Raw genomic sequence first — 24076 nt, 5'->3', positions numbered from 1 at the left:
TTTTGCGAATACAGACTAACACGGCTGCTACTCTGAAACTTTTAAGTGTGAACTTCAAATCACACCAGAGCAAACAAATTCATAGTTTTTAAAAAAAGGTATATTTCTTCTTTGGTGCAGTATAACTACCACAGGATTATCTATTTTGCACACTAAAAAAAACGATATACATCCATAGTATCAGATTCTGTGTTCGTGTATCATGCTAAAAAAGGGGAATTATGTTTAGCTTACTGCAGCCATTCACAACTGCTACTACCAAGGAAACATTTGTTTTTCTGGCAGACGCTACTGCCTTATTCTCTCTCTACTTTCATTATGCAGAGACGTCGTGCACATTTTCTAACTGAAGGCTGGATTGTGACCAGAGGTAGGAAGAACTTCAAGAAAGGATACGTGGAACTTTTCCACCTCAGCACATCTGTAAAGGGGCCAGGCATAGTCATAATGAGGAGCATAGGTAAAACTCCTGAGGACACTAGATAGCCAAAAAGAATGCACCATCTCAGGAGTAGGAAAATAAGAACCAACCATAAAAGGGGCTAAAAAAAGATGGAAGGAAGACTGGCAATATCCAATTTACAATTGCATCTGCCAGTCTCTCCCAGAATTACAGGATCAGCAGCTAGAGGAGAATGCTAGAAAAAAAGACTCCTGTTAAAAACAAAAACAAAAAAGTGAACCCAAGAAGTGAAAGAAGGTACTATAGCTTTTTCCAAGGGCCATGAAGGTAAGTGGAAGATGTCCACACTGATATGAAATTGGAGAATGTCCAGCACCAGTGAGTTAATTCAAGTCCTCCCAAAAAAAAAAAGAAGAATTCATAGCAACTTATGCCAAAGTTTGCTACTTATTTTGCTTTGTCATTAAAAAAAAAAAAAAAAAAAGAGATACTTCTCCAGTTAGTTCCCTTTTGAGTTATGAGAATTCCCTTACTTCAGATGGTAATGGCAGGGCTTAGTTACAACCTCAAGTGCTGTATAGGGCTAATTTATATAACTCTTCTATAGTTATGTGCATCTCTACACATACTTCACTTGAAAGTAGACCATTAGGGAGTCAATTTCACCACTATGAAAACTGCCATCATAATGACAAGACACTGCTGATTTCCTTGAAGGAGTTATTTATATGAGGCTGTATAAATATATGTACTATAAATGTAAATTAACCTCGTTTAAGCAAATTAAACATGGTTCAGAACTATACAAATCTATATCTATGTATCTTATGATCAATAGTTTATTAAAGCTAGAACCAAAAATGTTATTAAAAATTCTTTCTATACAGTGTCAAGCAGCATGAACACAGAATTCAGTTCATGAGCCAACTGGAATCTTGGCTGACTTCTGGGATCATGGGTTTAACCTCTGCAAAAGTTTCTCCACCTGTAAAATGATAATTCCTACTCTAAATACTACCTTTAATAAGCAGTAAGGTACACACATGCTGAATGGGAAAATTATGTCCTAAGTGCCAAAAATCACTTCCAGCTACACAGATAGACAGAAGCTCAGGAAAAATGCTGTCTTCGACCACACTGGTTGAAACTTTGTTCCCTAGAAGTTGTGGATAAGCTCTCCCCCTTTGTCAGGTACAGTAGTCCTCCTCCACAGATCATCTCCTTATTGTCAAGAAAGACAAAGTCCTCCTGTTGACACCATCTGCAGTGATTTCTATTGACCTCCAGGATGTGTCCATCCTTACCTGGGCCTTTACCATCAGTTGGAAGGACTGATGATACCACTACCTGTGTGCCTGATTCTTTAACCCTCACTCCCAGACCCTTGCAGTCACTATGGTCTGATCAGGCATATCGGGCAGTATCATTGATGCCCACATGGGATGAGTAACATGGTGTAGTGGTCAGAGAGCCAGACAAGCCTCAGCAACCTTTCCATGATGCCTTGGATTTGGCCTCCAGGCAGAAACCACACATCCTGGGAGGTCAGGTTGGCAGATGGATGCCTTTATCTCCCTCAGAAGGGAATCTATGACCATCACCACCCTTCTTCTAAGTGCAATTTATATAATTGTTAGATAATGGTGTACACCTTCACACATAATTGCATTTGAAAGCATCATAGGGATGGGAAATTCGCCACCATGCAAACTACCAATAAAATGCCTATGTACTCCTAAACTCCTCAAAATAAAGCACCAGGATGGTGTTCTTCATCCTCACAAATCCAATGATTTGCATCTGATCATGTGTAGATCAAGTCCAGTTAATTATAAATATTATTGTAGCAGCTAAGATCATGATGCTGCAAACTGCTTTGTGTGGGTGAACTCCTGTATTTCTACCCAGCCCCAGTGACTTTAATGGGGGCATTGTACTGGCGTAAGTCCACAAGCACAAAGCCCCATTGCAAGGTTTGAGCTATACAGATTTACTGCAGAACTAAAATGAAAGCGCCCAGAAACAAGGCTAAAAAGAAACAGTGGAGCACAATCATTAAGTTTATTCAACCCCAAAACAATTTAGAAGGGACTTATCCATGTGTAATCATCTTCAATACTTCAGCTAACAAAATCTTAGACAAGAGAGATTGAAAAGGCCTATCATCTAAACCGTCCTCATCTAACACAGGATCATTCCCCAATATACATTTCCTAGTGCTAGATCTAGTTGAGTTTTAGATGTGCCAAAAAAATGGGTTTCTACTACCAGAAGTTTGTTAAGACATTCAGTTTAGCTGTCCCATTTTAATTATTTTTAATATTCTCTGTATTACCCTGAACAATTCTATCTTCTTTGTGTTTCACCTTTTAAATACTAAGTTTTTTGCATCTCCCTTCTACCTTCCCATCCACCTACAAGGATTTGCTCCTTGCCCCTCCTCCCACAGCAATATTGCCTTCTATTTATTTCTGTTGATCTTTCTGATTCAGTTTGTCAATATGTTTCTGGTACCAAGGTCTCCAGAAAACAATACAACATATCAGGCTCTCTCACCTAGGACAGAAAACAGGACACATACAATACTTAAACAAAATCTGAAGGGAACACTCCATTCTCCAAAATAAGCTATATTAACCGTCCTACAATTCACTGGACAGTACTGACAGACAAAGTTATTTAAAATTTATCTTGGAGCATTGAGTACTTGTAAGTCTAAATTCAACTGAATTACAGCCAGGCAACATTTCCTGTGTCCCTTTCAAACACTTATTTTGTAATTCCATTCCTGAATAATATAGCACGCCCTCAAATCAAGCTTCTCTAGCCAAATTTGTTCTTTATAAAACCACATTGCTTATTGCTCAGGATTTTATCCTGAAGATGATTTAGGTTTGTCTCTGAATATTTATTCCATTATTATAAAGAGGATGCCGTTCCATACACACACACACACACTGGACAATAGAGGTCAGGATGACACCTTTCCTTTTTCAAGATCACAACATTTGTTTCTCTCCATTTTCTGGTACTTTACTAGCTCTTCTTGACTCCCCATGATCTGGGATTGGATTGTGACCTACCCCTTACCTCCATGTAAGGGGCAGCACGTAACTGTATCATCCTAGAAGATATAAATTACTGAAGACCCTTATGGGCTACTCCCTCCTTACACCAGCTTGGCTTAGCTGGCCAGTGTGTTGTGGGATAAAGAGGAAGGACCACTATGTATCTGCCACTCCCCTTCCACCAAGTTCATGCAGCATCACCCCAGAGCCTATGCCTCTCCACTTCTCTTCACACCCAAAATCATAAACCAAGCAGGCCACTCAGGGAGTGGGGCTCAATCTTTTACTCTAGGTGGTGACGTAGTGGCAAGCCATAATCTTACCCTTGGAAGCTTCTTGGCCAATTCTCCTACTATTCAAGAACACTCATCACCAGGACTGGCTCATTTGTATATGTGTAAGTTTTCCAGGCATTCCCTCACCTACTTTTAAAATCACTATTCTTATAAGGCTGTACATTTAAAAAGTATGTTTCCTGTTAAAATGCTACTATCCAGTCCCATGCTCAGTCTACTAGACCCTACCACCTCTGCTACTGACACATCCTTTGGGATGGTGGTCCTTCAAACAGTTCTGCTCCCTGCATCCTTGCGCCATCCTCCTTCTTGAGTACAACTCGTCAGTTGCCCACAGTAGAATACACATAGGGACCAGCACTCAAAGAAGAGGAGGTTACTTATGTTATAATAACTGGCGGTTGTTCAAGATGTGTGGTCTCTCTCTGTATTCTACTATCCACCCTCCTCCTCATCTGCTTTGGGCCATACTTAGATTCATGGTACAGACAGGACTGTAGAGGCAGTTGGCCGACCCCACCCTTTATCTGTTCAGCTGGAGGCACAAGGAGGGCAAGGACACAGGCGTGGGTCACTGGATACTAATTGCAAAATGCTCCAACTTTGGACACGTGGATTCCCACAGTGGAATACACATAAAGATCAGCACTCGAAGAAGTTATGACACAAGAACTGTTAAGAAAAAACTTCCAGTAGTGAAAAATCTTCTCATTGTCTAATTTGCCTTGAAATTTCCAGAAAAATTCTTTTATGACATAAAAATCACAAGCAAAATTTCAGATAACGAGTATAGTTTTGGCATCGTTGTATGGGTGACATAGGGAAGGAAACAAATATGACTTATCCTCAACTTCAAGTAGCATTTCTCCCTAATTGCATATGAAACCTCCAAATGACATTTTAGAAAGCAGAAAGCATAAGAGGCCTATAGTGTTGGCTACAGTACACCAATTGTTCATTGCAGAGCGCTTAGATTTTAAATCTTAAAATCCTTATTTATTTTCTATATAAACCAACTATTGTTCTCTTACAGGACCAGGAGTCATACTGTCATGAAAGTCATGAGGCCCCCTTAACAGTGACTTTCACTTGATAAACTGCCATTGAGAAATATGTTTCTTTAGAATTGCAAGTTAACACAAAAGCGTGAGCAATCAGAATTAAAAACTATTCAGCACAGAACTAACCCAATACCTGCCCATTGTATTCTCTTACTAAAGCTGATATTTTATGCTCTATGAATGTTTAATCGTCATCTTACTGGACAGATCAATTTACCTTTGAGACACCTGTAGCTGTTTTCTTCCCTGAAAACATCAATAACTTAAGAAAACTCAAAAACAGATCTTTCCTTATAAACCATATATTCATTGTTTATATATAATGGATCAAATGAAAATCCTCTATGTATGAAACCATAAGCCTTTGTATGAGAACGATCATATGACCATTTCCTTAAATAAAGCTCTTAATGTTATGTAACACACTGATCAGTTGTCCTCTAATTTGTGCAAGCTTGTTAAGTCCAGTTATCAATTGCTTCCGTGACAAAGAAATAGTGCCTTTTCTTCAAAGTGTACTGGCAACCATTAAATGAGTTATCTCCATAATTCCTAAAGAAATAGCTGACATGGGATAGGAAGCCACAGATCAACCGAAGCGGTAACATCTTGCACATCTAATTATATTCAATTTTGACTTTGTTCACAAACCGGAGTACCAGACTGCTACCTCTTGTGTTTATTTATCATGGCATCCAAAAGATGCATGCCATTTAACATTAACACAGAAAGACAGAAAGAAAAAGAAAGAAAAAGACAGACAGACAGCTGAACATTATGGCCATTTCTGCAAAGCACAGAAGCACACGGAAATTATGTATCTTGCTCTTGGAGTAAGTTTTAAATCCAAACAAGCTATCTTACAATTAATGCATAAAAATCTGCGGGGTTTTATTGTTCAAATAGAGTGATGCAAAGAAGAATTTCAATGGAGTTTATGAATCCATACTTAATTACTGGCACACAAAAGTTGTGTCAAAAATATTGGTGCAATTAAGAGATTATAGTGCAAAGGAGATTGCTCATTTTTGATAGTCAACCTTCTAACTATGCACTTGGACAATAGGGTAGTGGTCTAAACATCGTTCTGTGTTTCCTCTGAAGAACCAACGTTAAATCTAGATATTCTAGGCTTGCATCTTCAGTTATCCTCACTTCATAACAGATGGCAAAATAACTGTATTCATTGAAAACATACTCCAACCAGTTCTCAAAACCAGACTTTGGGATCCACGTCTGTCAAATATTATGGGAGGGCTAATTTTAAAAGGCAAATAGAATGGCCTTATGGTAACTACGAAAGTACAGTAGGTGCATATCAAGCAGTGCGATGTTCCAGTCAGTTCCTGAATACCCAAAAGTAGACCAAGACAAGAAATTTTGGAGTTTTACACCTAAAGTTCAAAACGACTTACTGCTCAAGAATAAATTGCTCTGAGCCCACGGAAATCACAACAGATTAAGGAGAGATTGAAATTATTACTTTCCTTGAATTACACAGCAGACATAAGATTTACTTTTAAATCTAACCCACTTTATGGCCTAAGGATGTTTTAAAAATGAATGAAAGAAAAAGAATTAATTCAAATATATTTCAAGTAAAGGAAATATGTGTCATATCAGAAAGAAAAATACTATATCAAAGCTAACTTACTTACCAAATATAAATCACTAGTTTTTATCTAAACATGCCTAGAATTTTAACCAGCAGCTTCTCAGAGACCTGGATGCATGTCCTTTTTTTTCAGTTTCAGAGTAGCAGCCGTGTTAGTCTGTATCCGCAAAAAGAAAAGGAGGAATTGTGGCACCATAGAGACTAACCAATTTATTTGAGCATAAGCTTTCGTGAGCTACAGTTCACTTCATCGGATATATGCAGTGGAAAATACAGTGGGGAGATTTATATACACAGACAACATGAAACAATGGGTGTTACCATACACACTGTAACAAGAGCAATCAGGTAAGGAGAGCTCACACCGCACAACAAAAACACTAACCCAGGAACCTATTCTTGCAACAAAGCCCGTTGCCAACTGTGTCCACATATCTATTCAGGGGACATCATCATAGGGCCTAATCACATCAGCCACACTGTCAGAGGCTCGTTCACCTCCGCATCTACTCATGTGATATATACCATCATATGCCAGCAAAGCCCCTCTGCCATGTACATTGGCCAAACTGGACAGTCTCTACGTAAAAGAATAAATGGACACAAGTCAGACATCAAGAATTATAACATTCAAAAACCAGTCAGAGAACACTTCAATCTCTTTGGTCACTCAATTACAGACCTAAAAGTGGCAATTCTTCAATAAAAAAACCTTCAAAAACAGACTCCAACGAGAGACTGCTGAATTGGAATTAATTTGCAAACTGGATACAATTAACTTAGGCTTGAATAAAGACTGGGAGTGGATGGGTCATTACACAAAGTAAAACTATTTCCTCATGTTTATTCCCCCCCACCCCACCCCCACTGTTCCTCACAGGTTCTTGTCAACTGCTGGAAATGGCCCACCTTGATGATCACTACAAAAGGTGTCCCCCCCCACCACCACTCTCCTGCTGGTAATAGCTCACCTTACCTGATCACTCTTGTTACAGTGTGTATGGTAACACCCATTGTTTCATGTTGTCCGTGTATATAAATCTCCCCACTGTATTTTCCACTGCATGCATCCAATGAAGTGAGCTGTAGCTCACGAAAGCTTATGCTCAATAAATTTGTTAGTCTCTAAGGTGCCACAAGTACTCCTTTTCTTTTTTTCAGTGTCTCTGAGGATTTTCCAATACTACATTTTTAATCTTTTATGTACTACTAAAAGGCTTTCTGAGACAAGACTTCAACGTATTTTGTGTTAGGTAAGATATCCCAACCTTTCGCCACTCACTCTCATCACTCAGTAAGTTGAAACAAACATTCTCTAGGGTGCCTTAAAGCTCCCAAGAGAAATGGGAGCAGCTAGCTTTTTCAATAAAAAGGTCTAGGAAGGTGGTTTACTCACCACCTATAGTGGCCCATTGTGTCAGGGTGTGACGCTGTAAGGGGTCCTCATCCCCGGTACCTCCTGTTAGCTGTCTTCCTCTCACGAGGTGTTCCAGGGCTCAGTTCCCTGGCAAAGTCACAAAATCCAACCCCCCTTCTGAGGGAACAAAAAGGTTCAAAAGAAAGCCCTAACAAATCCAAAGTAATAATTCTTCTTTGGTCCCTTTCAAGCCAAACTAGATACTACTTCTCCAGCAGGATTCCCCACGCTTCCTGCCTTACTCCGGGGCTCCGGCAGTTTGCTGTGGAGGTCTCGGTCTTCCCAGTTAAAGGTCCAATCCCAGGACTTCTCCCATGGGAGCATAACCTGTTTCTTGTGGGTTTCTACTATCCACTGTTGGCTTTAACTCAGGGCTTCCCATATGGGAGTCTACTCTGCTCTCTGGGGGTTTCTTCCACCAGATCTCGCTCCTTCTTAACCCCTTCCCAGGAGCCAGAGTCCACCTATAGGACTCTGGTCTGGACGCCTACACCAGCTTTCTTCTCAGAGCCTCGTGAGAGGAATTCTGTCAATGTCTCCCTTGCCAAGGGACCCTGACCATTCTCTTGGGTTTCTCATTCACCCCGACAGAAGCCTACTCTACCTGCTGTGAACTCCTTCCAGTATGTTGCAGATCTTCTCTGGAGAGCTCCTTTTTTCCCCTCCCCCTTCCTTTTAAGCATCTTTTCCTTTAATGTTCTAGCAACCTCTTTCTAGTATACCTGCTCTATGAGCTAATTGGGCACCACCCTAGAGCACTTGATTAATCCCAAGTGTAGCCCACAAAGTAATCATGGGCTAGTTAGTCATGCTCCTGACATGCCATTCGCCCCACAACAGTCTTACTGATTTACTTTCACAGAATGGTCCTATTGATTCAACTTTGGCACAGTGGATATGGGAGTTACACAAGCAAAGAGATTTGAAACTGGTGTAACTCTGAGCAGGAGTTAACAGTGTACAGTGACCCAGCACCAAATACCAACAAACTACTGAAGAAGAGAGCACTTCACACATTTAGTCACACAATATTTTATCAAATCTATCCCTGACATGTGGATGAACATCTGAAACCAGATCCACCTCAGACTAAAATATGCAAAGTTATTAAACATACTATGAGGAATGTTTTTTCTAAAATAGACGCAAGAGCTGTGGCTTCAGTCATTAAAGCCGTGGAATCCCACAAGATATTTCAAATGTGGTTGAAATTCATATTTAACAAAGCAGGAGGACAAGTCATTTTTAATTGTATGGATATCACAAAAAGCAAATGTAAAAGTAGAAAAATGACTGAGGTTTGATTTTCTAAAATGACTAGTGAAGCAATGCAATAACCAGAACTGCTTGATAGCCTTGACAAAGTCGAAAAGCCTCCAATGAGCAGCAGTCACTCAATAATGGAGGGTTGTGGCTCTAAACAGGGTACACCTGATACGGTATCTGTTTTAAACATGCTATTTACCTAAGAAAAAGGGCCTCCTATTGACTTTAACAAGCTTTGTATCAGGCCATAGGTCTCCCCATATCACTGGCCAAGGGAAAAAGCCTCATTATCCCAACTAGCAAATGACACAATCACTGGACTTTCAGCTATACTATGAACCAGTTCATCAAGATTATTAGAGCACTCGTGTGCCACCAAAACTAAATAGAAACACTGACACAGAAACACACATCCCTTGTTCTAGATCTTTTCTGAACTCACGGAACAAAGTTTTCTGCAGCTTTTGGAACAGGAATACATGCTGACATCTGTTACCTCAGCTTGCGCAAATATTTTGAAGCCACTAGATTAAAATCAAGCTGTTCAGAGAAAACTAAATACACTAACTGGAATTCTGACTTATGTACATAGCAGTTAAAAATAAGAAAGCCCAACAACAAAAATGATGTAGAATTTTGATGCCATGTTTAAAAATATTATGTATGTATTGACTAGAGAACACAAGTTTTATCAGGAAGACTTTTCAAGGGATCGATTACATCTCATATTAAGAAAATGAAAATACTTTGCTTTTAAGTTGTGCTGAGATTTAAGAAAGAGAAAGAATTTTTAAACTAGACTTTTTTGCTCATGCTATTTCAAAATGGGAACAGCTGCATCCATTATGGTTAAGGTTGCATCCATTCTAATCCTATTTGGTCATTTACAGTTTGAGAAAAATGGTTCTACCATTTACTAAGTCAGCGGTTCCCAAAGTGTTGGGCATGACCCCCATTTGATGGGGTCGTCAGGGCAGAAAGTCCCAGCCAGCAGCTCCGGGGCAGTGGTGGATACGGTGGATTTCGTAGATATGGTACTCCGGGGATAATGCTGTGCCACTGTGCGTGAACAGAATTCACGTCCCCTGCAGATTTCTTTGCTTCTCCGCAGAAAAATTACTTTCTGATAGGGAAGCAAAGGGTAAACTGCGATAGAAGTCACACACCACTCCCTAGCTGTGACATATGTTGAAGTGAGGTATCATCCCACAAAAGGGTATGCTATAATTTGTTTATGAATGAATAACTATTGCCCAGTATGTCATTTGCTCACCAATTTGAAGTTGCTCTACCAAGAGTAGAGAGCAATGAATGCATATATAATGTTTAAAATACACATACTAACAGCGTTTTACTAGAATTATAGTGGAAAATTGGTCTGGTGGTTACAATTCTGGACTGGGGCTCAGAAGTTAGGGTTCTAGCCTCAGCTTTACCCTACACTCCTTGGGGAAGACACTTCTTTGTACCTCATCTGTAAAATAGGCATCATGAATACTTCCCTGAGTCACAGGGGTGAGGATGATCAGTTAATATTTATGAAATGCTCAGATGCAATAGTGGTTGGAGATAGATATCTATGTACTTTTAAGCATTACTTAGTGAACAGATTAGCTAATTCAGAGTATTATATTCGAGTCTTCACTGTTTTAATTCTGCCATCTTCTGCTCTGTGATGGAACTACATGCTGTTTTTATTCAAAACTTAAACTCCATTGTAATGTTTTATAGTTTAATTACCTAAACAGAAAAGGACCATGACTTGGGCATATGCATTCTGACCTATTTGCTGTACAGATGGCACACTGTTCATCTAGTATCCATAGACAGAAGTACAGAAAAAACAGTGTCATATAGTTCACAAAATTCTCAGTGTTTAAGTGTTCCCTCCTGTGTCTGAAACTCAAATACAGCTGTGTTTTTGCTACTGCATGAGAACCAGAGTGAAACCAGAGAGTATGTGCGAAGTGAGTAAAGTGTAAAAAGGATATAAATTAGATGAACATTATTCAGATTACAAATCTGAATAATCTAAAACATATTAACAAATGAATTTTTGTAAGTCTCAGAATGAGTATGTTTTAGGCCTTTTTAAATACATTGCTTGACTATTTCTCACCTATTTTTCCTCCCTCCTCTGTCACTTCCATTTACCATTTTATGGTTTTCTCTGAATTCTTTTTAAGGGACTAGTAGTAAATACTTACTGGGTACAGTCAGTGACAGCAATCTGATAATAAATTTTTTTTTGGGTTTTTAATCTAGTTTTTATTTTAATACCTGCAAAGCTATAAAAAACCCCTTCCCCAAATCCCTGCCCCTGCCCTGCTTCTTCTCTGCCTCCTCCCCCTAAGTGTGGCTCCCCGCTCCTTCCACCTCCCTCCTGGAAAGCACTAAGCGCAGCCAAACAGCAGTTTGGCAGTAGGAAGCAACTGGGGTTGGAATAGGGCAGGGAGGGGGCAGAGTTGGGGTGGGGACTTTGGGGAAGGGGTTGGAATGGGGGCATGGAGGGGTAGAGTGGTGGCGGGGCCGGGGACTTTTGTATCTTTATATGAAAAGATGTCAGTGATGCGGCCCTCGGGCCAATGTACTAGGCCTCATGTGGCCCTCGTGGTGATTTGAGTTTGAGATCCCTGGATTAGAAGAACCCCAGAGTCCCTGACTGGGCTAGGTACACTGTTTAAACTGCAAGATGACACAGGAAGTTCTACAGGCAACAGAGCGAATTCCAAGCCAGCTGATACATAGGATCTGGCAGCTCCATAGGATCTGGCCTTCTTATCCTGATGCCTGAGCCTTGCTTTCCTGATCTGTCCCTGCTTCCCATTTCCCTGCCTTGCTCCTGGTTCTTGCCTTCCTGTCTTGTTCCTGATCCTTGGTCTGGCTTGGACTCTTGGCTTGACTCCCAACTCCAACAGTAGGTCTGACCAACCAAGCCTTGGTTGTAACACTTAAAAGTTTTTCGAATAGAGAGAAGGTTCATTAATCCAAAAGGTCTAAAAAATGTGGTTTCCCATATCACTTGCTATTTTCATATTATGTTTTCTAAAGCATAATGAAGTACATGATATGTTTAAAATAACAATTTAATCTTACCAATTGCAGTTCCTTATGTAATAAAAGTTTACTTCTGTTCCTCCTTGCAGAGGAGGTTAAATGTTACTGTAGAATAAAACATCCTGCACTACATATCATTCCTAAATAACCCCACTGATAAATTAGTTATCAGGTAGTTTAACAAACTTAAATGTTGGTGCTGAACAGTTTTATACGCCTTAATATTAGAGTTTTCATTTATACAGTTGGCATCTATTTATGTTCTCAGAGTTTTTGAATAAAGGTCCAAATGTATGGAAACCTTCTCTCCTGCTAGCAGACGGAAACCAACTATGTGAACTTTAAAGCAGTAAGTCTACTGTAGGGCAGCAAAGAAAAACTTGCAATCACCACTGGACAAGCCAGAGTGACCCCATGGGGTCCTGAGTTAGGCTAAAAGTGTATATAGACTCATGACACCTTTAAAAAAGAAAACAAAACAAAAAACTTCTCTTTCCCTTATTATTGTATACTAGGTCCAGACCTCCTCAATCCATTCTAATGTTTTAAACTGGGTTTACCGCCTTACAGGCTCCTGGAGCAGCTTTCTGCTCAATTACAGCATCCCATCCACTGCGTTCTGCAATAACGTGCATCTAACCCAAAGCAGCTGCCTTGCAGATCTTTAACAAGGGTGCTCTCTACTTAAGACAAAGCTAAGCACTGTCTGAACAGCCTTTAAAGGAATTTCAAATTCCTTTTTCCACCACTAAATAAAACAGAGGTCTAGTCACAGAGATCTATTTAGAAAGAGATAGCCAGATGCACCTCGTCCGTGGAGGCCGCCTTCCTCCCCATTGAGCACAAACTGCTTTTTTGAATTTCTGATGCAACACGTTGCAGCTGACCACTGAAACAGACATCTTAGTTCATACTCTCTGGCTGGAGGACGAATACAGCTGTGGTCTTGTTCTACTGAACTACATGCTTCATTCTAAAAACCTCAACTACAAGAGCTAGCTTTACCACTCCCTCTTCCAGATGGCTGATGGACAATTTTCCCCATGAATGATCACTGCCAATAGCCTTTCCCCACAAAAGCTCCCTACTTGTATAGGCTGACATCCATGATTACAGGCAGTCAAGGGGATGCAAGGACATCCCTTTGAGCAACTTTTGGGGATGAGCAACTTCTTGAAGGAGATTCCAATTTGTGGTGGTATCCTCAGGAACTTAGTTCTTTGATTGCATTTTCCAATAGTCAAGGTATTTAAGAGGCCCAGTGTGCCTAGGAAAAATTAACATCCAGGCTTGTGATTGCAGACCCAAGGGTCTGCAGTAACTCCATACGGGATCCCAGAAGATGCACAAGCTGCAGAACCTGGCTTGGAGTGTGTACACAGGTAAGAAACTCTGGATTAAAATGAAATTGCTTTTTTTCCCTCTTTATTGGTCATGTTACTTCAGAAGATGGTATGCTCACAATAATATGTACCTGGACAGTCAAGATAAGGCTTGAAAAGTTTATGAAACTGCCTTTCCTGAGTATCATAACCTGAATAAAGATTTGGGATTTGAGGGTAAAACCAAGTAAGGCCTGGTATTAACATTTTTGTCCCAAGTTGGCAAAGCAATAGAAATAAGTAGTAGAAGAGTAAGAATCTGTAGATAGGCATCCTGAAGATCCATAGGACAGACAGACATTTTCCTATATTGACCATATGGACCACTGACTTGGGATTCATGAAAAAGTTTGGTGCTCAGAGAGCAATTTACACTTCAAATCCTGGATGAAAGCCTGCCTTTTGAATATGCTGAGTAAATGGCTTGCCCTCTCCAGATCCTGTGGGACTGGGATGATAGCTGTGGTTTGCAAGAGATGATTCAAAGCATCTATTTGGCTTGGCTCGAAAACTACTTTTGTAGCCAGATAGCCTTGTCTGTATTCAAACGGCTGGTGAAAAACCTAGAAGTCTAAGATGATACGCCCTTTATATAAAACAGAGAAATTAAACCTCAGAAGCTCCAATGCTCTGACTCCAGGGAGGGAGGAACTATACTCAAGTATCTGAACTGGTCTAGAACAGTGGTTTTAATTCTTTTTTCATTTGGCAACCCCTAAAATATTTCAAACAGAGGTGTGAACCCCTTTGGAAATCTTAGACATAGTCTGCAGATCCTCAGGGGTCCGTGAACCACAGGCTGAAAACCACTGGTCTAGAAAAATTAAAAAAAGAGAGTCATCTCAGTCCAGTCGCAGGAGAATCAGAGTAAACACAACTAAGAAAACACATGCATACCTGAACAAACTTACCTTTCGTATCCAATCTGACAGGAGTTTAAAAAGCACATATTACTGGTAAGAAGTAAGTTAAATTCTACATTTTCAGTTTAACTTTTTAAAAAACAAATGTCCTTGTTGTTAAGAGATTTCAGGTTAAAATCATTAAAATTATGATGTTCTTAATGAGCTAGAACAGAACATCAACACTATCTAAATCAAAATGATTAATTTCTTTCAGACTTGGCTGCTGGCTAATCAAGTAAGTCTTAAATGATTCAATAACTTAAAAAAAAAATAGAACACAGGCTTTTGTTAATCCAACAAACAGAGATTATCTTTAGACTAAGTTCCCTGGGGCAAGGACTGTCTTTTTGCTCTGTATTTGTACAGCATCTAGCAAAATGGGTCTTGGTCCATGATTAGGGTTCCTAGGGGCTATGGTAATAAAAATAAAATAATGTGAGAAGTACTTTTATCCTTTTCAATGAAATTATTACAACACAAAAAATAGTGTGCTAAACACCATAACGTCTTCAAAAGTTTTCGCAGTGGGCCATAACTTGCAAAGCTTTCTCTCAGCTAAGAAAAATAAATAATTTAAAAAGTTTGAGTTAAAGCCATTGAGCTACGTGTGTGCAGGAGAGAGCAGGTCATAAAACAAGGAGAAAACCCCTCCAGATCTTATGAATATTTTTGGATGAAACTCCATTCACAGATATTGATACGGCTAAACAGGATGCAGCATGAGGAATTAATATTGCCTTATTATATATGTGAGAATCAGTCCCTTAAAGGATCCTAACCAAGCCCAAGTATTAGTTTATTCTTGAGACATTATCCAAGTTCTAAGCATTAATCTCCTTCAGATCTAGCCCTTTAGGGCTGTGTACAAGTCACGACCAAAGTGCAGAAAACTGAAGCTAAAAGCAAGTTTAATTAAATTAAAAAAAATGCTTTTTTACCTTTTACTCTCTGCAATGGCTTTGTCCAAGTGTTTGAAGATATCTTGAAATAAAATACAGCTGGAACGACTGTTGATATCATACCCATATCCTCTCTTCCAGTACTGCTTTAGGTCATTCAGGTATTCCAGTACCTAGAATAAGATTTTAAAATGTGTTACAAAAACGCAACTTTTGTCTAGATGAAGACACTACTACAAATAGCATCGCACTGCCAGCTTTCTTAGGAAAATGGGCAAGTTTGATCAGTCTTCTTAAAAAAAAAAAACTGGCATGCCTACTGTTGCATCCTGAGTTAAAAACACAAACAAACAAACATGGCCACTGATTTCTGCTCTTCCAGCATGAGTGTAAAAATCCTCCTAATGTCATATTTGTAGTAGCTTTTTATTGTGGGAAAGCTTCAAGCAGAAGAGCAATGCTATTTCCTTAACTTCTACGGCTTTCATCACCTTGTTTTTATGTATAATGCATCATTAAATTATCAACTTAAAGAGCCTAGTGCCAAGATCTGTCTTGCTGAAGTGAATCCCACCAGACATGAATGCAGACAGAGCCTGCCCAGCTTCCCCTGCTATGGGCAGCTGCACAGGACACCAAAACCCGGTGCACTATCAAAAGACCCCCACTTTTCTCCCCTACACCAGCTTCCTGGGGCAGACTTCTGAAAACTCTAGCATTCCTCAAAGCCAGAGCAACATGTTATTACAAATGAACACTTGAGTTCTTCTGATGTGGAGACGGCAATATCCCACCAAAGCAACTTGAATCACCAACTGATATGATTGCCATGTGGTTTACTGTACCTGCTCTCATGTTGCTAACCTAGCTGGCTGGCCTGCCCTACCCCATTATGCCTGGGCTCTTCCTCTGGTCCCCTTCTCCCCTCCCCACTTACATGCCAGGTCCCAACATTCCTAGATCCCTACTTCACACTCATACATCAGCTCCATTCTCAGAGACAGCCCTTCAAACATACTAGTTTGGAAGCAAACATACTTTTGAAAAAGATCATTTGACCAAAACCATCAGCAACCTAGTGAGGAGAACTTTAAACTAGGTTTAAAGGGAGCTGGTGACAAAAGCCCAGAAATAAGTATAAAGAAAAGTGACCTTAGAAGAGGATTAGATGTTTGGGGGGATATGGAAAATTACTATACAGTCATAAAAAGAAAAGGAGTACTAAAGGCACCTTAGAGACTAACCAATTTATTTGAGCATAAGCTTTCGTGAGCTACAGCTCACTTCATTGGATGGAGAACAAGAGGGACATCAGAGAGGGAATCTGATCAACACCTTAGAAGTCTACACACAAATGCAAGGAGTATGGGGAACCAACAGGAAAAACTGGAAGTATCAGTACATAAGCTAAATTATGACAAATGGCATCACAGAGACTTGGTGGGATAAGTCTCATGACTCGTATACAAGGGTACAGCTTGTTCAGGAAGGACAGGCAGGGTAAAAAGGAACATGGTGTTGCATTATACATCAAGAATATGAATATATATATATATTAGACACTTACACACACACTTGTTCAGAAAGAGGTGAGACACAGACCAGTTGTGAGTCTCTGGGTAAAGATAAAAGGGGCAAAAATAGGACACATCATTATAGGGGTCTACTACAGATCACCAAATCAGGAAGAGGGGTAGATAAGACATTTCTAAAACAAATTACTCCTGGGGGAATTCTGCAGCACTGGGTATAGAATTTTGTATTTTCCCCACACAAAAAACATTTTGCCTGTGAAGTGTTGCAGTTCTACCTTTTGTCCATCAGAAGCCACTGTGGTGCCAGAACAGCCAGCTGCGTTCATGACAGCTGTTCTAGCTCCACAGCGGCCTGTGGCGGGCAAAAGGCAGAACTGCAGCACTTCTTAGCAAAATGTATTTTATGCAGGAAAATACAAAATTTTATGCCCAGTGCTGCAGAATTCCCCCAGGAGTAGAAGTTCATCATAGCACCCTGCCTGCAGAGCCATGCTAGGACAGAGTGGAGCACACAGGGCTGCGGGGGGAGGGAGGAGGGGCGTGTGTCAGTTGATAGACTGGCTAGTAGGGGGTACAGACTGGAGCATGGGCTCAGGAGCTAGTGGGGTGACAGAGTTAAGCCTGGGGATGAGGGAGGGGGCTGCAGAGACCCACGGGGATGAGGGGTGTGGGGACAGGGGCTGACTGAATGAGAGAGGCTTGGGGGTCAGCCAGGGTCTGCGTGGGGGAGGCTTCCCTAACAATCCCACCCACACCCCCCGAAAAAAACCCTATCATCCACACCCAACATGCTTCAGGTTCACTCCTAGGCTCCTTTCCTCTTCTTCAGCTCTTCCGTTACCCATGACTCCCCCAGGGCTTTGCACTGCTTCTGACAAATATGCAGAATTTCAAATATTGTGTGCAGAATTTTTTATTTTTTTTGGTGGGGAGGGGGGCAACTCTAATGACCCAGAAACACATTGTTCCAGAAGAAAAGAAAAGGAGTACTTGTGGCACCTTAGAGACTAACAAATTTATCAAAGCATAAGCTTTAGTGCGCTACAGCTCACTTCACTGGATGCTCACGAAAGCTTATGCTCTAATAAATTTGTTAGTCTCCAAGGTGCCACAAGTCCTCCTTTTCTTTTTACGGATACAGACTAACACGGCTGCCACTCTGAAACCTGTCATTGTTCCAGAAAGCGGAGGAAGTAACCAGGGGAGCAGCAATGTTAGACTGGATTCTGACCAAAGGAAGGAATTGGTGGCAAATCTGAAGGTGGAAAGCAATTTGTGTCGAAGTGATCATGAAAGGATAGATTTCATGAGTCTAAGGAAAGGAAGTAGCGAGAGCAGCAGAATAAGGAAAATGGATTTTAAGAAAAGCAGACTTTAACAAACTCAGAACTGGTAGATAAGGTACCATGGGAAGAAAATCTAAGGGAAAAAGTTCAGGAGAGCTGCAAGTATCTCAAGACAACCATATTAACAGCACAACTGAAATCTAGCCCGATAGGAATATTAAGAGGCCAATATGGCAGCATCAGGAGCTCTGTAATGACCAGAAATTCAGAAAAGAATCCTATAGAAAGTGGAAACATGGGCAAACTGCTAAGGAGTACAAAAGAATAGCACAAGCATGTAGGAACAAAATCAGAAAGACTAAGGCACAAAATGAGTTACACCTAGCATGGGACAAAAAAGGCAATAAGAAGATGTGGTGTAAATACATTAGGGACAAGAGACAGATGAAGGAAAGAATAGGTCCTCTACTTAGCAGAGAAGGAGAACTGATGACATTAAGAAAGCTAAGGGACATAATGTCTATTTTGTTTCAGTCTTCACTAAAACTGTTAGTGGTGACCAGATACTCAACATAAGTAATATGAACAACAAGGGGGAAAGAATGCATATGGAAATAGAGAAAGAACAGGTTAAAGAATATCTAAATAAATTAGATGTATTCAAGTCATCAGGGCCTGCTGCAATTCATCCTAGCACACTTAAGGAACTAGATGAAACAATTGTCTCTGAGAACTCACTGGCAACAGGTGAGGTCCCACAAGTCCGGAGAAGGGCAAACAGAGTACCTATGTTTGAAAAGGGGAACAAAGAGGACTCAGGCTGACTGGTCTATAAATTCCCTAACTTCAATACAAATGAACAAATAATTAAACAATCAATTTGTAAGCACCTAAAGGGTAATAGGGTTATAAGGAATAGCCAGCACACTCTTGACAAATCCAGGTCATGTTAATGCAACCTAATTTCATTCTTTAACAAGATTACTGGTCTAATGGATTGGGAGGAAATTTTAGCAATAATATATCTTAATTTAGCAAGGCTTTTGACACAGTCCCACATGACAGTCTCATAAGCAAACTAAGGAAATGTGGTCTAGATGAAATTACTATAAGGAGGGTGCAAAATTGGTTGAAAGACCATACTGTAAGTGTAGTTATCACTAGTTCACTGTCCAACTGGGAGAGCGCATCTAGTGAGGTCCAACAGGGGTCAGTCCTGGGGCCAGTACTATACAATATTTTCTTTCATGATTTAGATAATGGAGTGGAGAATGTACTTATAAAGTTTTCAGATGATACCAAGCTGGGAGGGGTTGCAAGTCCTTGGGAGGACAGGTTTACAATTCAAAATGACCCTGACAAATTGGAGAATTGGTCTGAATTGAAGATGAAATTCAGTAAAGACAAATGTAAAGTACTTCTCTTAGGAAGGAAAAATCAAATGCACAATTACAAACTGGGAAATAACTGGTTAAAGTGGTAGTACTGCTGAAAAGGATCTGGGCGTTATAATGGACCACAAATTGAAAATAAGTCAACACTGAGATCCAGACGCAAGCAAAGCTAGTATTCTGGGGTGTGTTAACAGCAGTACAAGACATGGGAGGTAACTGTCACTCTACTCAGCAGTGGTGAGGTCTCAGCTGGAGTACTGCGTCAAATGCTGGTCACCACACTTTAGGGAAGATGAAAACTTTTTAGGAGAGTCCAGAAGAGAGCAACAAAAGTGATAGAAGGTTTAGAAAACCTGACCTATGAGAAAAGGTTAAAAGAAACAAAAAAACAAACAAAACAAACAAACTGGCAGTCTTGAGAAAAAAAGACTGAGGCAGGACCTGATAACAGTCTTCAAATATGTTAAGGGCTGTTATAATGAGCACAGTGATCAACTGTTTTCCATCTCCACTGGAAGTAGGATAAGAAGTAAAAGGCTTAATCTGCAGCAAAGGAAATTTAGGTTAGATATTAGAAAAAACTTGCTAACTATAAGGGTAGTTAAGATCCAGAATAGGCTTCCAATTGAGGTTGTGAAATTCCCAACATTGGAGGTTTTTAAGAACAAGTTGGACAAACACCTGTCAGGAATGATTTAAGTTTACTTGAACCTGCTACAGTGCAGGGGGCTGAATTTGAAAACTTCTTGATATCCCTTCCAGCCCTACATTTCTATGATTCTGTGTACATATACACAAGAAACTTATATTCAAACCCATGCTCTCCTCCTCTTAAGCCTCTCTTCCTTCGTTTGTTACTGCCACCTCTTGCATCTTATGTAAAGTCAGATTTTCAGAAGAGAACCACTGTCAAACACTTAAACATAATGTTGCAATAAATATACATTATTCCTAAATATATATGCTGCTGCATTCTAAATAAGCTGCAAGTCACTGAAGTCCAGTAATGTGATAATTACTATGGTGTGTGTATTTGTAAGGCCATAATGGGATAAATAAGGGGACAGGATGTGCTAGTTGCACAACTGGAAAAAAACCCCACACTTGTACACACCTGTTTTTCCATAGAAAGGTCTTGGTTAAAAGTGGTAAGATTCTTAGTTTGGCACACTACTTCTGATTAAATCCATTTAAGTGGAGTTACAAACAAGCAGTGACCCTCCCATCAATAACTTCTACCCAATGGCAAGACTTCTATATCCAAAAGGATGAGGACAAGCTAACTCAAACACATCCTACCAGGGATATTGTCCAAATGCTTTAGACAAAGACCAATTTCCAGGGTCGATAGGAAAAAATAAAATAAAATAAAATAAAATAAAATAAAATAAAATAAAACAAAACACAGCTACTTATCAGTAAGGCTATGGTTTTGTCATGGAGGATGCGGAAGTCATGGAATACGTGACTTCAGCCCTGGCAGCTGGGAGCTGCAGGGTCCCGCCGCCTCCCGCAGCAGTGGGGAGCTGTAAGGTTCCCCCACCACCTGAGGCAGCAGGCCCCGAAGCTCTCAAAAGCTATGCGCAGCGGAGGTACGCCGCAGCTCCCACTGCAGGGCACAGGGGGACCCCCGCCTGCTCCCTGGGCGGAGAACCCCGCCCATTTCCCACTGCAGCTGTGGCAAGGGGATTCCCACAGCACTCTCCACCGCCGGGGCAGAGTGATCCTGTAGCTCCCCTCCGGCACTGGTGGCAGGGAGACCCTGGAGCTCTGAGCCTCCACGGGTGGTGGGGGCCCCAGAACTCCCAGCCACCCCACAGCTGCCTACTCCCTTCCCATTTTATCATGGGTATTTTTAGTAAAAGTCAGGGACAGGTCATGAGCTTCCAAGAAGTTTTCTTTATTGCCCGTGATGTGTCCGTGACTTTTACTAAAAATATCCATGACAAAATCTTAGTCTTACTTATAAGTATACTGATGCTCCTGTATTGGTCTACACCGGGGGGGCAAACTTTTTGGCCTAAGAGCCACATCGGCTTTGTGAAACTGTATGGAGGGCTGGGTAGGGAAGGCTGTGCTTCCCCAAGCAGCCTGGTCCCCTGCCCCCTATCTGCCCCCTCCCACTTCCCGCCTCCCTCAAAACCCCCGACCCATCCAACGATCCTTGTCCCCTGACCACTCCCTCCCAGGACCCCAGCCCCTAGCCACCCCCTGGGATCCCACCCCCTACCCAACCCCACCTTCTCCCTGTCCCCTGACTGCTCTGACCCCTATCCATACACCCAGGCAGGTACCGCCGGAACTCCCATGCCTATCCAACGCCCCCTGTTCCCTGTCACCTGACTGCTCCCCGGGACCCCTTGCCCCTTATCCAATACCCCACCACCTTACCATGCTGCTCAGAGCAGCAAAGCCCCGCCGCCTGGCCAGAGCCAGTCACGCCGCCGCCATGCGGCCTGGCAGGAGCGGTGAGCCAGAGCGCTGGTGGCACATTGTGCTGAGGCTGCAGGGGAGGGGAGACAGTGGGGGAGGGCCCAGGGGCTAGGCAGGACGGTCCCGCGGGCCGGATGTGGCTGTGGGCTGTAGTTTGCCCACCTCTGGTCTAAACAGTGTTTATAAGCTCACACTTAGAGGACTCTCAACTGACCAAAACTGATTTTTATTCAGAGATTCCAAGGCCAGATGGTGCAGTTGAAATCATCCAGTTTGACTTCCTGTATACCATAGGACATAGAACTTCTTCAGGGATGATGCATAGCAGATACCTCAGTGATATGCCCGCCATCTCTGACCAACTTTTAAAAGTGACAACCTCTGAAAGACAATTGCAAACATACAGCAATATCCCTTTGTCCCCAACTTGGTCAGTCATACCAAAAGCTGCTGAGACACACAGCATAATCTGAAAGGAGAGCTGATCTTCTCAGAAGCCAAATCTAAGCAGAAGCAGATCATACATCACCCTTACATGCGTGATCTAACTCCAAGAGAATACCAGAACCTAGACTGACATTTAAGTCATCATGGTTATCTTTTAAAAAATAAAAAAAAAAATCCCCAGAACCTCTCTGTCACACACTGACACGCCAAGCTATAGCCACCCTTGGGATGAAGGCAAACAACCAACCTCTCCCCCCGCCAGCAATAGATGTAAAGGGGTCCTCTACCTCTTCAAAAAAAAAGCCTCTCATCCTTATCCATATGACCACCTTCAGTACACATCACGACAACCTCAACCAACCAAATATTACTTCTACATCTTTGTACTGATAATGAAAGCTGATGCAATTAATACATTTTTCATCAAATTTGGTCCTGGGACATGTGTCTCCAAATTCCACAGTGGATACCTGATCTTGGGAGGGTACAATATCTTTACAGCTCTGAAAGCCTAAAAAAGGAGAAGATGAAAAGTCAACTTTGTTGAATCCAACATATCCCATAAATGCCATGTGTACTTTGGTATTGCTTAATTCAAGGGATGCCCCATTGTGTTATAAAGCTTAGAATCTTTGGAAAGTGCGTCTTATTGGGCTTCCAAAAGCACTATTAAGTACCAGGCATTATTACATCACGTCAACAAACCTAAGAAGTAGAGCATCTTCACCCTGATCAGTTTCAATCCTCATTCTTATACCTGAAGTACTATCCTCTCCAATCTCTAGCAGCTGACTTAGCTGTAGAAAGGTTTTTGTTTGCCAGAAGCATATGGACTATCAAACGCAGGAGGCTTAAAGCTTATTCCAGTGACAAAGAACAGAGTCAATGTTGGGATAGACTAAAACATGATATATACAGTTCAATATCTAAAAACAAAAGTGTCTCTCTAAATGGCCCTCGGTACCCTGACCTCAAATACAATCCCCTTGTTTAAAATGAAACAGTTAATAAGACTAACCAAAAATAAACAAGGAGAAGCCATTCAACTGAAGCAAAAAACCCTCATCTCACAGAGACCCTCCCTTTCTTCTTTTTCCCGCATCCCCAATGCCTGATAAAAATGGCATGCTTTGATGGTCAACAAGTTCAGGCTATTTTGGGCTGGGAGAATGATCAAGTGAATAAAAAAGTCCAGGGCCCCTTACAGAATATGTCCTGCCAGCAACTCCCTCATATTTAGAACAAGGGGCTCCAGCTCAAGCATCTCTGCTGATCGGTGCCGCAGCAGTGTCACACAAGAAGAGAAGCCATCTGTTTGACAGGAAGATCCCAAGCCATTTATGTCTTTATAGGTCAAAACCAACATCCTGAATTTCCACCCAAAAACCAACAGTGCAGATTCCACAGAGTACTGATGCAAGTGGCAGATATCGCCAAACCTTATTTTGTTTTGCCAGGGGGAGTGGGATACATTCTTGCCAAAACTGCTCAAATGTCTTAGGAGTATCATAGTGAGTTACATGTGACAGGGATAGAAAACTCTGTTTTTTTTCCTCTAATGCGTAGGTCTAAATTATCCTACAGTGCTGAATCCTCATGAAGCAATGGATGT

The 24076-nt window shown here is 41.2% G+C and overlaps 1 protein-coding gene across 3 annotated transcripts in view; it reads right to left on the bottom strand.

Moving 5' to 3' along the window:
* The window catches only part of MINPP1 (multiple inositol-polyphosphate phosphatase 1), a 119376-nt gene that overhangs the window by 89575 nt on the left and 5725 nt on the right, over window positions 1-24076 (bottom strand). For all 3 annotated transcript variants that reach the window (XM_073353749.2, XM_073353748.1, XM_073353747.1), the window contains exon 4: window positions 15409-15542. In XM_073353749.2, the coding sequence (XP_073209850.1) occupies window positions 15409-15542 (134 nt within the window). The remainder of the gene's footprint in view (window positions 1-15408; window positions 15543-24076) is intronic.

This window comes from Lepidochelys kempii, chromosome 7 (genome assembly GCF_965140285.1).
Source record: "Lepidochelys kempii isolate rLepKem1 chromosome 7, rLepKem1.hap1, whole genome shotgun sequence".
NCBI classification, from domain to species: Eukaryota; Metazoa; Chordata; order Testudines; family Cheloniidae; genus Lepidochelys; species Lepidochelys kempii.
The sequence above is the reverse complement of the archived record's forward strand: the minus strand, read 5'-3'. Positions and strand labels throughout refer to the sequence as shown.